The sequence below is a fragment of the Schistocerca nitens genome, chromosome 1 (genome assembly GCF_023898315.1).
Source record: "Schistocerca nitens isolate TAMUIC-IGC-003100 chromosome 1, iqSchNite1.1, whole genome shotgun sequence".
Lineage (NCBI taxonomy): Eukaryota > Metazoa > Arthropoda > Insecta > Orthoptera > Acrididae > Schistocerca > Schistocerca nitens.
Window position 1 is genome coordinate 397,062,312 of NC_064614.1, and position 15,010 is coordinate 397,077,321.

Genomic DNA, 15,010 nt, shown 5'->3' on the forward strand with positions numbered 1-15,010 from the left:
TAGTCAATTTGTAAATGTGTTAAAAACTATATGCATTCAACTTCAATTGACAAAGCCAGCTGCATGGTGAACATGTTGAAAGCCTAACAAACAAACATCTGAATATCCATTTATGCCTAAAAGCATAATATCGTCCAACCAGAAAGTTTTAGCCGATAGTAATCACAGCCACTCAATGATGGTAAACACAATATGGTTCCTACTACATTATGCTATACATAAAATCTACAGTTTTCTCAGTTTCCTTTGAGCTGTCTTTAATTTTTCAATCCTTCTCACCTATAGCCAATAATCCAGCTTCAATATCACCCGAAAATTCATTCTTGACAGCTTTTTCAAAATCGTGACCAGTAATGCGCTCATACTCAATGAAGATTTGTCTCAGCTGTGGATAACTTCTAGAGCACAGAATAGCATTGAATGTTGACTCATCAGTCCCAAAGCGCAGCTCTCCTGCAAGGAAAAACCACACAGTAAGAGGAATTTTAACAAATTTATGATTTCAGAAACACTAGATTATTCCCATTTTTTTTTAATAAACCAGTTCTAATTCTGAAAGTAGATGACAAGCCTACTGATATTTTCACCTTTAACTTTATGACAGAGGGGAAAGAAAACAGATTTCACCTTGGAATAAATTAGTATCTTCAACAACACTAATGACACTATTATATTAAAGAGGTGTCCTTGTATACAATGGTCAATATACTTCACACACTTAATGAAATAACAAACCTTTGCTGGGCAGTCAAAATAATTTTATGGAAGGACTTTTCTGTAAAGTGAAACTTTGCTAACACTAACAACTAAATCATTACTTATTAGTCTTAACTAGTTGTACTGTTACCCACCTGCAGAACATTAATATGTATCTAGGACAAAGCCTATCAGCTGATTATCTCTACCTTCCAACATGTAACACAGTTTAAATTATTTATATTTAATGACATTGTAACCTGTATTCATAGCCTTATTTGTCATTTTATTATTTCTGATTCAAATGATAAAACTACATTTTGTGTGTAAATAAAAACAAGAGTCCATAGGTGTCCACAAGCAAAACATTAACACTACCCACTACGCATTTGTTAGAGTTTTTGTACAAACAGCTATTCACCTTGCATGTGTAGCCTTACAAATGTCATGCAATCTCTCCAAGAGAGTAAAACAATAGCTGTTTTTAAAAACATTTTGTTTCTTCAATTGTTTTCAACAACAGGAAACGATATACACAAAATCTCGAAACATCACACTAAATGAGGAAACACAAAAAATGTAGTAACAGGTTAAAGAATTCCATGTTGTGTGTGTGAATTGTTTGATGTATCTAAACAACTAGGCTGAGTCATAGACAGTGGCAACTGCTGAAGGTGGGTGGCAGTACGGGTAGTGTATGCTACCTACTCTGCCATCTGCTATAGTACAGGTGCCTTCCAGATACTGTCTAGGAGAGAATGATGCACTTCAAGGGCATGGAAAGCCCAACTACAATGTCCTATTTGTACAGCGTGTTTGCTTTAATTTGAGACAACTAAATATACTAAAAATGATGTATTGTATGAAAAAAGGTTCTAGGTGAAAAGATAATACTAGCGAAGGGAATTTTTATGCATGCTAAAACTGTCCACCTCCTAACCACCCCTCTTTCATGGGTGTGGTCAGCTTTGTGTTTTTAAATGGGAACCCCCAATTTCTATTGCATATTAGGATTCTATACCAAAAATTACATATAGTTTACTCAAACCATTCTTTTCTGTTCATGGGCAATAGCACCGTAATTGACAAATCCCATGAATGTCTTTTTGCAGTGCATTTGGTTCTACACTTTGTTTACTATGTAAATCTAAACCTTTGTGTTCTAACAGTCTAACACTGATACTGGAAAGTTACTCGAGTGTTGCAAATGTGATTTTACAGTACAAATAACATGGTTAGCCAGACATTACTGGCAAATAAGCTACTTCAATGGTAACTTCGTTTTCTGTTCCCTTCGGTGGTCAATTCTCGCCGAACAATCTGAACGCTTGCTTTAGGTGCCAGCAGGGTGACTGATTTCGGTGTGTGTTTCTGTCCAACCACTGTAATTCTCACACTGGTTGCTACACAGCTACTGGCAAAAAACAAACCACGAGCACTGTAATAAGGTAAAATGTCTAACTGGTAGTGGCAGGCACACCTACTATGGATACCCACATCGTGCAAACCCTCTTATGCTCACCAAAATCAGGCATCCCACTGGTGAGAGGCAAGGGGACTCACCGATACCAAGCATTGTGATGGGAGAGGAAACTTATGTCCACATCATCATTCCTTGATCATGCTAAATATAATTTCTAACCATACCCTGAAATGACTAACCATATTGTACAGTACAATCAAATCCGCAACACTAAAGTAAATTTCGAACCCATTAACACACACAGATTTACATTTACACTGTAAATGAAATTTCAAACCAAATGTGTTGGTTCTCAACTGCTAAAATAGGCACATTTCATATTTGTTGAATACAGTGCCATCTGCCACAAATGGAAAACAAGTTTAACTAAACCATATGTACTTTTGGGCATGGAATCTGAATATGCAATAAAAATTTGAAAACACAAAGCTGACCCCACCCATGCGCCCAGTTGTAGCACAGACAGATGTCCCCTTTACTAATAACTTTTCACCACATTTTTTTTCTTCATACAATGCACTAAGATTTAAGCTATTTAGTTGTCTCAGGTTGAAACAAACACATCTATCTAAAAACAATGATGATGTGACTTACCTAACGAAGCACTGGCAGGTCGATAGACACACAAACTAACACAAACACACAAAATTCAAGCTTTCGCAACAAACTGTTGCCTCATCAGGAAAGAGGGAAGGAGAGGAAAAGACGAAAGGATGTGGGTTTTAAGGGAGAGGGTAAGGAGTCTATCCACTCCCGGGAGCGGAAAGACTTACCTTAGGGGGAAAAAAGGACAGGCGCACACACACACACACACACACACACACACACACACACACACACACACACATATATATATCCATCCAAACATATACAGACACAAGCAGACATATTTAAAGACAAAGAGATCTCTGCCCAAACTCTTTGTCTTTAAATATGTCTGCTTGTGTCTGTATATGTGTGGATGGATGTGTGTGTGTGTGTGTGTGTGTGTGTGTGTGTGTGTGTGCGTGTGTTATACCCGTCCTTTTTTCCCCCTAAGGTAAGTCATTCCACTCCCAGGATTGGAATGACTCCTTACCCTCTCCCTTAAAACACACATCCTTTCGTCTTTCTCTCTCCTTCCCTCCATCCTGATGAGGCAACAGTTTGTTGCCAAAGCTTGAATTTTGTGTGTGTGTTTGTGTGTCTATCGACGAGCCAGTGCTTTCGTTTGGTAAGTCACATCATCTTTGTTGGGAAACATTCCACGTGGGGGAAAAAATATATAAAAACAAAGATAATGTGACTTACCGAACGAAAGTGCTGGCAGGTCGACAGACACACAAACAAACACAAACATACACACGAAATTCAAGCCTTCGCAACAAACGGTTACTTCATCAGGAAAGAGGGAAGGAGAGGGAAAGACGAAAGGATGTGGGTTTTAAGGGGAAGGGTAAGGAGTTATTCCAATCCCGGGAGTGGAAAGACTTACCTTACGGGGAAAAAAGGACAGGCGCACACACACACACACACACACACACACACACACACACACACACACACACACACACACACACACACTCGCGCACTCGCGCGCGCGCGCAGACATTTGTAAAGGCAAAGAGTTTGGGCAGAGATGTCAGTCGAGGCGGAAGTACAGAGGCAAAGATGTTGTTGAAAGACAGGTGAGGTATGAGCGGCAGCAAATTGAAATTAGCGGAGATTGAGGCCTGGCGGATAACGAGAAGAGAGGATATACTGAAGGGCAAGTTCCCATCTCCGGAGTTCTGACAGGTTGGTGTTTCTGGGAAGTATAAAGATAACCCGGACGGTGCAACACTGTGCCAAGATGTGCTGGCCGTGCCCCAAGGCATGTTTAGCCACAGGGTGATCCTCATTACCAACAAACACTGTCTGCCTGTGTCCATTCATACGAATGGACAGTCTGTTGCTGGTCATTCCCACATAGAAAGCTTCACAGTGTAGGCAGGACAATTGGTAAATCACGTGGGTGCTTTCACACGTGGCTCTGCCTTTGATCGTGTACACCTTCCGGGTTACAGGACTGGAGTAGGTGGTGGTGGGAGGGTGCGTGGGACAGGTTTTACACCAGGGGCGGTTACAAGGGTAGGAGCCAGAGGGTAGGGAAGGTGGTTTGGGGATTTCATAGTAATGAATTAAGAGGTTATGAAGGTTAGGTGGACGGCGGAAAGACACTCTTGGTGGAGTGGGGAGGATTTCATGAAGGATGGATCTCATTTCAGGGCAGGATTTGAGGAAGTCGTATCCCTGCTGGAGAGCCACATTCAGAGTCTGATCCAGTCCTGGAAAGTATCCTGTCACAAGTGGGGCACTTTTGGGGTTCTTCTGTGGGAGGTTCTGGGTTTGAGGAGATGAGGAAGTGGCTCTGGTTATTTGCTTCTGTACCAGGTCGGGAGGGTAATTGCAGGATGCGAAAGCTGTTTTCGGGTTGTTGGTGTAATGGTTCAGGGATTCCGGACTGGAGCAGATTCGTTTGCCACGAAGACCTAGGCTGTAGGGAAGGGACCGTTTGATGTGGAATGGGTGGCAGCTGTCATAATGGAGGTACTGTTGCTTGTTGGTGGGTTTGATGTGGACGGACATGTGGAGTGGGCCATTGGACAGGTGGAGGTCAATGTCAAGGAAAGTGGCATGGGATTTGGAGTAGGAGCAGGTGAATCTGATGGAACCAAAGGAGTTGAGGTTGGAGAGGAAATTCTGGAGTTCTTCTTCACTGTGAGTCCAGATCATGAAGATGTCATCAATAAATCTGTACCAAACTCTGGGTTGGCAGGCCTGGGTAACCAAGAAGGCTTCCTCTAAGTGACCCATGAATAGGTTGGTGTACAAGGGGGCCATCCTGGTCCCCATGGCTGTTCCCTTTAATTGTTGGTATGTCTATCAAGCCCCCACAGAACGTATCTCTGCCTACGTAGATCAACACCTTCAACCCATTACCTGCAGTCTCCCATCCTTCATCAAAGACACCAACCACTTTCTCGAACGCCTGGAATCCCTACCCAGTCTGTTACCCCCGGAAACCATCCTTGTAACCATTGATGCCACTTCCTTATACACAAATATTCCGCACTTCCAGGGCCTTGCTGCGATGGAGCACTTCCTTTCACGCCGATCACCTGCCACCCTACCAAAAACCTCTTTCCTCATTACCTTCATCCTGACCCACAACTTCTTCACTTTCAAAGGCCAAACATACCAAGAATAGCCAACATTTCTGCCAGTGAACTCCTCGAAGGACCTTGTATGTTTCGTGGTTGCAGACTAAATTTTAGTATTGATGTGAATGATACATTTACCCATGGCAATGGGTGGCTAACAGTAGCTATCGTCAGAGGTGGATCTGGTGTTCCAGCAGTTGGTGGTCTCGAGAGTTTCGTCGATCGTGACGTCATTGCCTTCCGCACCTACCACATTGGAGAAATTGCTAATAAAGACTTTGGAAAATCTGTATATACCTCTCCTTCCTCACTATCCTTGTATACTAGAAGTAGACGTAAGATTAATGTTAATGAATCTGTATATATTTGGATTAAAGGTAAAGGATGTTGTGAATATGTAAAGTTTGTGGGTGACTGTATTGTATATTTTTATAAATAAAGTTATCTGTAGCGTAGCCCTGTATTCTATAGGATGGCCCCCTCATACGCCAACCTATTCATGGGTCACTTAGAGGAAGCCTTCTTGGATACCCAGGCCTGCCAACCCAAAGTTTGGTACAGATTTATTGATGACATCTTCATGATCTGGACTCACAGTGAAGAAGAACTCCAGAATTTCCTCTCCAACCTCAACTCCTTTGGTTCCATCAGATTCACCTGGTCCTACTCCAAATCCCATGCCACTTTCCTTGACATTGACCGCCACCTGTCCAATGGCCAGCTTCACACGTCCGTCCACAACAAACCCACCAACAAGCAACAGTACCTCCATTATGACAGCTGCCACCCATTCCACATCAAACGGTCCCTTCCCTACAGCCTAGGTCTTCGTGGCAAACGAATCTGCTCCAGTCCAGAATCCCTGAACCATTACACCAACAACCCGAAAACAGATTTCACATCCTGCAACTACCCTCCCGACCTGGTACAGAAGCAAATAACCAGAGCCACTTCCTCATCTCCTCAAACCCAGAATCTCCCACAGAACAACCCCAAAAGTGCCCCACTTGTGACAGGATACTTTCCGGGACTGGATCAGATTCTGAATGTGGCTCTCCAGCAGGGATACAACTTCCTCAAATCCTGCCTTGAAATGAGATCCATCCTTCATGAAATCTTCCCCACTGCACCAAGAGTGTCTTTCTGCTGTCCACCTAACCTTCGTCACCTCTTAGTTCATCCCTATGCAATCCCCAAACCACCTTCCCTACCCTCTGGCTCCTACCCTTGTAACCGCCCCCAGTGTAAAACCTGTCCCATGCACCCTCCCACCACCACCTACTCCAGTCCTGTATCCCGGAAGGTGTACACGATCAAAGGCAGAGCCACATGTGAAAGCACCCACGTGATTTACCAACTCACCTGCCTACACTGTGAAGCTTTTTATGTGGGAATGACCAGCAACAAACTGTCCATTCGTATGAATGGACACAGGCAGACAGTGTTTGTTGGTAATGAGGATCACCCTGTGGCTAAACATGCCTTGGTGCACGGCCAGCACATCTTGGCACAGTGTTACACCGTCCGGGTTATCTGGATACTTCCCACTAACACCAACCTGTCAGAACTCCGGAGATGGGAACTTGCCCTTCAGTATATCCTCTGTTCTTGTTATCCACCAGGCCTCAATCTCCACTAATTTCAAGTTGCCGCCGCTCATACCTCACCTGTCATTCAACAACATCTTTGCCTCTGTACTTCTGCCTCCACTGACATCTCCGCCCAAACTCTTTGCCTTTACATATGTCTGCTTGTGTCTGTGTATGTGCAGATGGATATATGTGTGTGTGTGTGTGTGTGTGTGTGTGTGTGTGTGTCCTTTTTTCCCCCTAAGGTAAGTCTTTCCACTCCCGGGATTGAAATGACTCCTTACCCTTTCCCTTAAAACCCACATCCTTTCGTCTTTCCCTCTTTCCTGATGAAGCAACCGTTTGTTGCTAAAGCTTGAATTTCGTGTATATGTCGACCTGCCAGCACTTTCGTTCGGTAAGTCACATCATCTTTACGAACACACACACACACACACACACACACACACACACAAATTACACACACACACACACACACACACACACACACACACACACACACACACACACACACACACACACACACACACACAATTTCAAGCTTTCGCAACCCACGGTTGCTTCATCAGGAAAGAGGGAAGGAGAGGGAAAGATGAAAGGATGTGGGTTTTAAGGGAGAGGGTAAGGAGTCATTCCAATCCCGGGAGCGGAAAGACTTACCTTGGGGGGAAAAAGGGCTTGTAGGGCTTAAAGTATGAAGTGCTGTTTGATGTTAATGTGTTTTAGCTTTGAGCGAAAAACTTGTGTGCTAATTTTCCAGCTGTCACCAAACGCAGTGATGTGATAGTTTTCATATACCCAACTCTTCCATTAATGCTGACAGTTGGATCACTTCCTTTGCTGCTTTGGTGAAGCTCATGTAATCTGCTTCAGCTGAGTAAAGAGTTGTGGCACTCTACTTACGTTAACACCATGAGATTGCTGATCTGGGAAAGATGAAGCTGTAGACTGAATGCTACTTCCTATCATCATCTGCAAATCCAAAAATCCCTTCCTTATTCTTGATGTAAGCCAGTTTTTTATCCATGGTTCCTTTGAGATATTTGCCAATGAATAAAATCATGGCTGAATTGCAACAGCTTTGCTTATTGACTACATAGAAAATGTCAGATCGAGTACCCATGGCGATGTACAATGATGATCCAACCAGTCCTGTGAATGGATGACAATTAGCATGTCCTGCACTCATAGCTGTTGCTCCAACTTGCTCCCAGTCGCCAATGTAATAGGTGTGAAACTCCTGATATAGCCAGTTTGATGTAATGTAATTTTGTCAAAGGATTGCTTTTCTTTAATGGCACTCAAGTTCTCGACTTAAAATCTGGCAGATAACTCATCCTTCATTTTTGTCCTTTCTCGGTCTGCTTATGCAATTAAATGTTACCTACTTAAATAAGTAAGCAGATTGGATGTTTTCATATAGTGCCTCTTAAGATATACGGATCCGAACTTTTTGGATGAAAACCAGCTGATGTTAGGGTTGCATTTAACTCTGCATACCGCTATCGACCAGCTTGGCATAGCACATAAGTGGCTTTGCTAAATTCACGCACTTTATCACTGTATTTCAATGCCTGCAGCATGTCATTTGCCTTCTTCACTATGCGACTGTCTTTCTGCACATCTTTCATCTTTAGCAAGAATTTGGCCAAGTAAAGCTATGCAATAAAGATTTGTGTGTAAATGTCACCACTGAGAAATGTGGTGATATTCAGTTGTAAGATACGCATGTTTAATTTAACGAAGCCGTGAGTAGTCTAAATGACTATTCTTGGACCAGGCAAGTGTTTCTACAAAGTCCACTCCAGGCCACTGGTTATATCCTCATGCAACTTTCCTTTCATTTGGCAGTTTGTCCAGGATGATAACCTTTTGACCCATAGTACAAAGATGAGATAAGTAAGGATACCTCTTCAGCCACCTTTCATCAGACACTTCTTTGGTTACATGATTTTGAAAGTAGTTAACTGTGTTGATTGCTTTGGTCCAAAATGATGGCAGTAGTCCTGACTCCAGAAGTATGCAGTGAGCTACTTCACCAACAAATGGTCTTTCATTTGACACCACTACTCTGCTGCGATGTCTGTGGACTGTTAGATATCATTGTATTCCTACCATTCTGAGAAGGAGTCCATTCTTTCGTTGCAGTACTCCTTACTGTTGTGCGACAAAGTGTCTAATTTTATGACAAGTGATTTTCAACTAGGCTTTTTAATTCAACAAATTTGCCTCCAACTTCTCCTTAACGCCAAAGGAAACAGACATGGCACTATCTGCTACAGTTGCTATAAGCGTCACAAAAAATTTTGCACTACCTTCAGATATTTCTCGCAATGGCCCCCAGACATCAGAGTGCAGTTATGTCAGAAGTCCGTTTGAGTTCCCTTCTCATCTAATGAAGGGAGTGGATGTGATAAGACTCTGCATCTAGTGAGATCAACAACACTCAATTTCAAACCTGTCTCACATGGATTTTGCTCGTATCTCATGAGTTCAGATGGTCTAACTGAGCATGCTATAATTGTGTATCACTTTTTGTAACTTTCAGCTTGGCACCGATGCATGCCTTTGGACTTTTTTCTCGTAAGTAGAACAAATTACCAAATCTGTTTGTGATCACTTTGACTTTACCATAAGTATATTTCATTACTGCATAAATGTCACTGTATGGTAGTTGTCCACAACTTTTACCACTGAAATGAGATTGACTGAGCTTTGGCATGTAGAAAGTGGTTTGCAGCATTATGGAGTGACTGACTGCAGTTGTGATGTGTACATCACTTTTAGCTGTTACATAATACTATTGTCTGCAAGCATTAAACTCCCTTATGCTTCTCTCATATGTGAATACTTTTGGATCTTTGCACATATGTGATGGGCAACCACTACCCACGCACAATAACAAGGAGTCACAAAACCATGAAGCAGGCTCACTCAGACGCCAATGGCCCTGCCGCATTGGTAACACCTGTTCCCGTCAGATCACCGACGTGGGCTAGAACTTTGATGGATGACCATCAGGTCTGCCAAGCACTGTTAGCAAGCAGAGTGCACTCAGCCCTTGTGAGACAAACTAAGGTGCTACTTGATTGGAAGGTAGCACCTCTGGTCTCATAAAATGACCTACGGCCGGGAGAGTGGTGTGCTGCCCACATGCCTTTTTGTATCCGCATCACACCTGTGGGCTGAGGATGACGCAGTGGCCTGTCGGTACCGTTGGACCTTCATGGCCTGTTTGGACAGAGTTTAGTTTTTTTTAGGCTCATTCATAGAGAAATAGCGATGAGCTTTATCCACATTTTTGGCACCTATTACACTTAGTTTCTTGAAAAAGCACTTGCATCTTTGTATCCCTTCTAGTTACAAAAGCTGCATTTGATTGCTAAGTTTTTTCTTTTTTGTTCAAATTTGTCACTGTCACACTCAGAACTTATTGGGTTTTTCACAAAATGTTGACATGGTTGTTAAAACATTGCGCACTCTCACTTTGTATTTTTCCAAGATTTTTACTTTAAGCATTGTAACATCTGGTAGATTATCACAGGATTCAATAGCACATCTGAAGTAATTGTAGCTACCTGGAAAACTGTGAAGCAGCATTGTTATTGTTGTTGTGGTCTTCAGTCCTGAGACTGGTTTGATGCAGCTCTCCATGCTACTCTATCCTGTGCAAGCTTCTTCATCTCCCAGTACCTACTGCAACCTACATCCTTCTGAATCTGCTTAGTGTATTGATCTCTTGGTCTCCCTCTACGATTTTTACCCTCCACGCTGCCCTCCAATGCTAAATTTGTGATCCCTTGATGCCTCAAAACATGTCCTACCAACCGATCCCTTCTTCTAGTCAAGTTGTGCCACAAACTTCTCTTCTCCCCAATTCTATTCAATACCTCCTCATTAGTTATGTGATCTACCCATCTAATCTTCAGCATTCTTCTGTAGCACCACATTTCAAAAGCTTCTATTCTCTTCTTGTCCAAACTAGTTATTGTCCATGTTTCACTTCCATACATGGCTACACTCCATACAAATACTTTCAGAAACGACTTCCTGACACTTAAATCTATACTCGATGTTAACAAATTTCTCTTCTTCAGAAACGATTTCCTTGCCATTGCCAGTCTACAATTTTATATCCTCTCTACTTCAACCATCATCAGTTATTTTACTCCCTAAATAGCAAAACTCCTTTACTACTTTAAGTGTCTCATTTCCTAATCTAATCCCCTCAGCATCACCCGATTTAATTTTACTACATTCCATTATCCTCGTTTTGCTTTTGTTGATGTTCATCTTATATCCTCCTTTCAAGACACTGTCCATTCCGTTCTACTGCTCTTCCAAGTCCTTTGCTGTCTCTGACAGAATTACAATGTCATCGGCGAACCTCAAAGTTTTTACTTCTTCTCCATGAATTTTAATACCTACTCCGAATTTTTCTTTTGTTTCCTTTACTGCTTGCTCAATATACAGATTGAATAACATCGGGGAGAGGCTACAACCCTGTCTCACTCCTTTCCCAACCACTGCTTCCCTTTCACGCCCCTCGACTCTTGTAACTGCCATCTGGTTTCTGTACAAATTGTAAATAGCCTTTCGCTCCCTGTATTTTACCCCTGCCACCTTCAGAATTTGAAAGAGAGTATTCCACTTAACGTTGTCAAAAGCTTTCTCTAACTCTATAAATGCTAGAAATGTAGGTTTGCCTTTTCTTAATCTTTCTTCTAAGATAAGTCGTAAGGTTAGTATTGCCTCACGTGTTCCAACATTTCTACGGAATCCAAACTGATCTTCCCCGAGGTCCGCTTCTACCAGTTTTTCCATTCGTCTGTAAAGAATTCGCGTTAGTATTTTGCAGCTGTGATTTATTAAACTGATAGTTCGGTAATTTTCACATCTGTCAACACCTGCTTTCTTTGGGATTGGATTTATTATATTCTTCTTCAAGTCTGTGGGTATTTCGCCTGTCTCATACATCTTGCTCACCAGATGGTAGAGTTTTGTCATGACTGGCTCTCCCAAGGCCATCAGTAGTTCTACTGGAATGTTGTCTACTCCCGGGGCCTTGTTTCGACTCAGGTCTTTCAGTGCTCTGTCAAACTCTTCACGCAGTATCTTATCTCCCATTTCATCTTCATCTACATCCTCTTCCATTTCCATAATACTGTCCTCAAGTACATCGCCCTTGTATAAACCCTCTATATACTCCTTCCACCTTTCTGCCTTCCCTTCTTTGCTTAGAACTGGGTTGCCATCTGAGCTCTTGATATTCATACAAGTGGTTCTCTTCTCTCCAAAGGTCTCTTTAATTTTCCTGTAGGCAGTATCTATCTTACCCCTAGTGAGACAAGCCTCTACATCCTTACATTTGTCCTCTAGCCATCCCTGCTTAGCCATTTTGCACTTTCTGTCGATCTCATTTTTGAGACGTTTGTATTCCCTTTTGCCTGCTTCAGGTACTGCATTTTTATATTTTCTCCTTTCATCAATTAAATTCAATATTTCTTCTGTTACCCAAGGATTTCTATTAGCCCTCATCTTTTTACCTACTTGATCCTCTGCTGCCTTCACTACTTCATCCCTCAGAGCTACCCATTCTTCTTCTACTGTATTTCTTTCCCCCATTCCTGTCAATTGTTCCCTTATGCTCTCCCCGAAACTCTGTACAACCTCTGGTTCTTTCAGTTTATCCAGGTCCCACCTCATTAAATTCCCACCTTTTTGCAGTTTCTTCAGTTTCAATCTGCAGTTCATAACCAATAGATTGTGGTCAGAATCCACATCTGCCCCTGGAAATGTCTTACAATTTAAAACCTGGTTCCTAAATCTCTGTCTTACCATTATATAATCTATCTGATACCTATTAGTATCTCCAGGATTCTTCCAGGTATACAACCTTCTTTTATGATTCTTGAACCAAGTGTTAGCTATGATTACGTTATGCTCAGTGCAAAATTCTACAAGGCGGCTTCCTCTTTCATTTCTTCCCCCCAATCCATATTCACCTACTATGTTTCCTTCTCTCCCTTTTCCTACTGACGAATTCCAGTCACCCATGACTATTAAATTTTCGTCTCCCTTCACTACCTGAATAATTTCTTTTATCTCGTCATACATTTCATCAATTTCTTCATCATCTGCAGAGCTAGTTGGCATATAAACTTGTACTACTGTAGTAGGCATGGGCTTTGTGTCTATCTTGGCCACAGTAATGCGTTCACTATGCTGTTTGTAGTAGCTAACCCGCACTCCTATTTTTTTATTCATTATTAAACCTACTCCTGCATTACCTCTATTTGATTTTGTATTTATAACCCTGTAATCACCTGACCAAAAGTCTTGTTCCTCCTGCCACCGAACTTCACTAATTCCCACTATAACTTTAACCTATCCATTTCCCTTTTTAAATTTTCTAACCTACCTGCCCGATTAAGGGATCTGACATTCCACGCTCCGATCCGTAGAATGCCAGTTTTCTTTCTCCTGATAACGACGTCCTCTTGAGTAGTCCCCGCCCGGAGATCCGAATGGGGGACTATTTTACCTCCGGAATATTTTACCCAAGAGGATGCCATCATCATTTAATCATACAGTAAAGCTGCATGTCCTCGGGAAAAATTACGGCTGTAGTTTCCCCTTGCTTTCAGCCGTTCGCAGTACCAGCACAGCAAGGCCGTTTTGGTTAATGTTACAAGGCCAGATCAGTCAATCATCCAGACTGTTGCCCCTGCAACTACTGAAAAGGCTGCTGCCCCTCTTCAGGAACCACATGTTTGTCTGGCCTCTCAACAGATACCCCTCCATTGTGGTTGCACCTATGGTACGGCCATCTGTATCGCTGAGGCACGCAAGCCTCCCCACCAACGGCAAGGTCCATGGTTCATGGGGGAAGCAGCATTACAGACAATAAATTACTGCTTATTTTGGCATCTATTGCTTGTAACTTGTCCACAGCATCTAAGAATTCAGTAAGCTGATGGGTCACTTCACTGCTAGGTTGCATTTTGTGAATCATTAGGTGTTTCAGCACCACTGCTTCGTGAACAGGTCTCTTGGATGCATAGATTGATTTAAGTTTAAGCTGTACCTGACGTGGTGTGCATTTTGCTTTAGCTTGGTGGCACTGGTGAACCAAATGAAGCCTGCTTTTACTTTTCTGTCTGCCACTAGCCTTACTTTCTATGCAATTACTATGGCAGAGAACATTTTACCTTCATCGGACACTTTATGTTGCAGCACGACTCCAGATATATACTCCCAGTAGCAGTGCCTTTAATTTTATTCTCCAGGTGTCTTAATTATCACACAACAGCATTTCTGCTTTAACCCTGTGTACCAGTCATGTATGCCATACTTGTCAAGTTAATGAACTTACTTCCCCACTTTTCATTTCATGAATTTAAGATTTCATCTAATCAAAAAAATGATGTGTTTGCCTGTAACATAACATGGAGCACAAACTGTGGAATGAACTTTGATAATACACACACAACATGTAATTACATGACAACTGTAATCATAACTCACTGCACGGAGAATAACAGAACTATCAACAATTTACTTGAAAACATGCATGGTGATATCTATTACATAGCAGTAAAATTTGAATCTCAACAGAATGTGTGCCTTTTTGTTAGTGTAGTCCTCTGCACTGATGAAGGATGTCCGCACTGCTCATGCACTCAGAGATGTCAGCTGGCAACAGAAGATGAGGGAAGAAAGTGCAGAACCTCTGACTCATCATGGTGTCGACAGTGGAACCGATGAACTGGAAGCTGCCGCCAATGCTGACTCTTGACAAGGTCATAGCTGACACATCTCCAGTCAGTTGAAAGGCTGTCCACAGAAGTGGCAACAACAGATTCCAACATAGATGCAATGAAAGACCACAAGTCAGAAGTGGGCAGATGAAGGTGAAGAAATTCCAGCATCCGACAACAGCGAATCGGGGGACAGAGTATGGAAGACAGACCCTTCATGCCATTCCATCAGCTGGTAGCTAAACAAAGATGGAGATATGTGTGACCTGAACTTCCAGAATGATGGAAGCCTGCACTGGC

General features: G+C 42.3%; 1 protein-coding gene across 5 annotated transcripts in view; it reads right to left on the reverse strand.

Moving 5' to 3' along the window:
- LOC126249524 (annexin B9-like) overlaps positions 1-15,010 on the reverse strand; it is a 151,316-nt gene that overhangs the window by 12,590 nt on the left and 123,716 nt on the right. For all 5 annotated transcript variants that reach the window (XM_049951204.1, XM_049951196.1, XM_049951211.1 and 2 more), the window contains one exon: positions 280-453. In XM_049951204.1, coding sequence (XP_049807161.1) covers positions 280-453 — 174 coding nt within the window. The remainder of the gene's footprint in view (positions 1-279; positions 454-15,010) is intronic.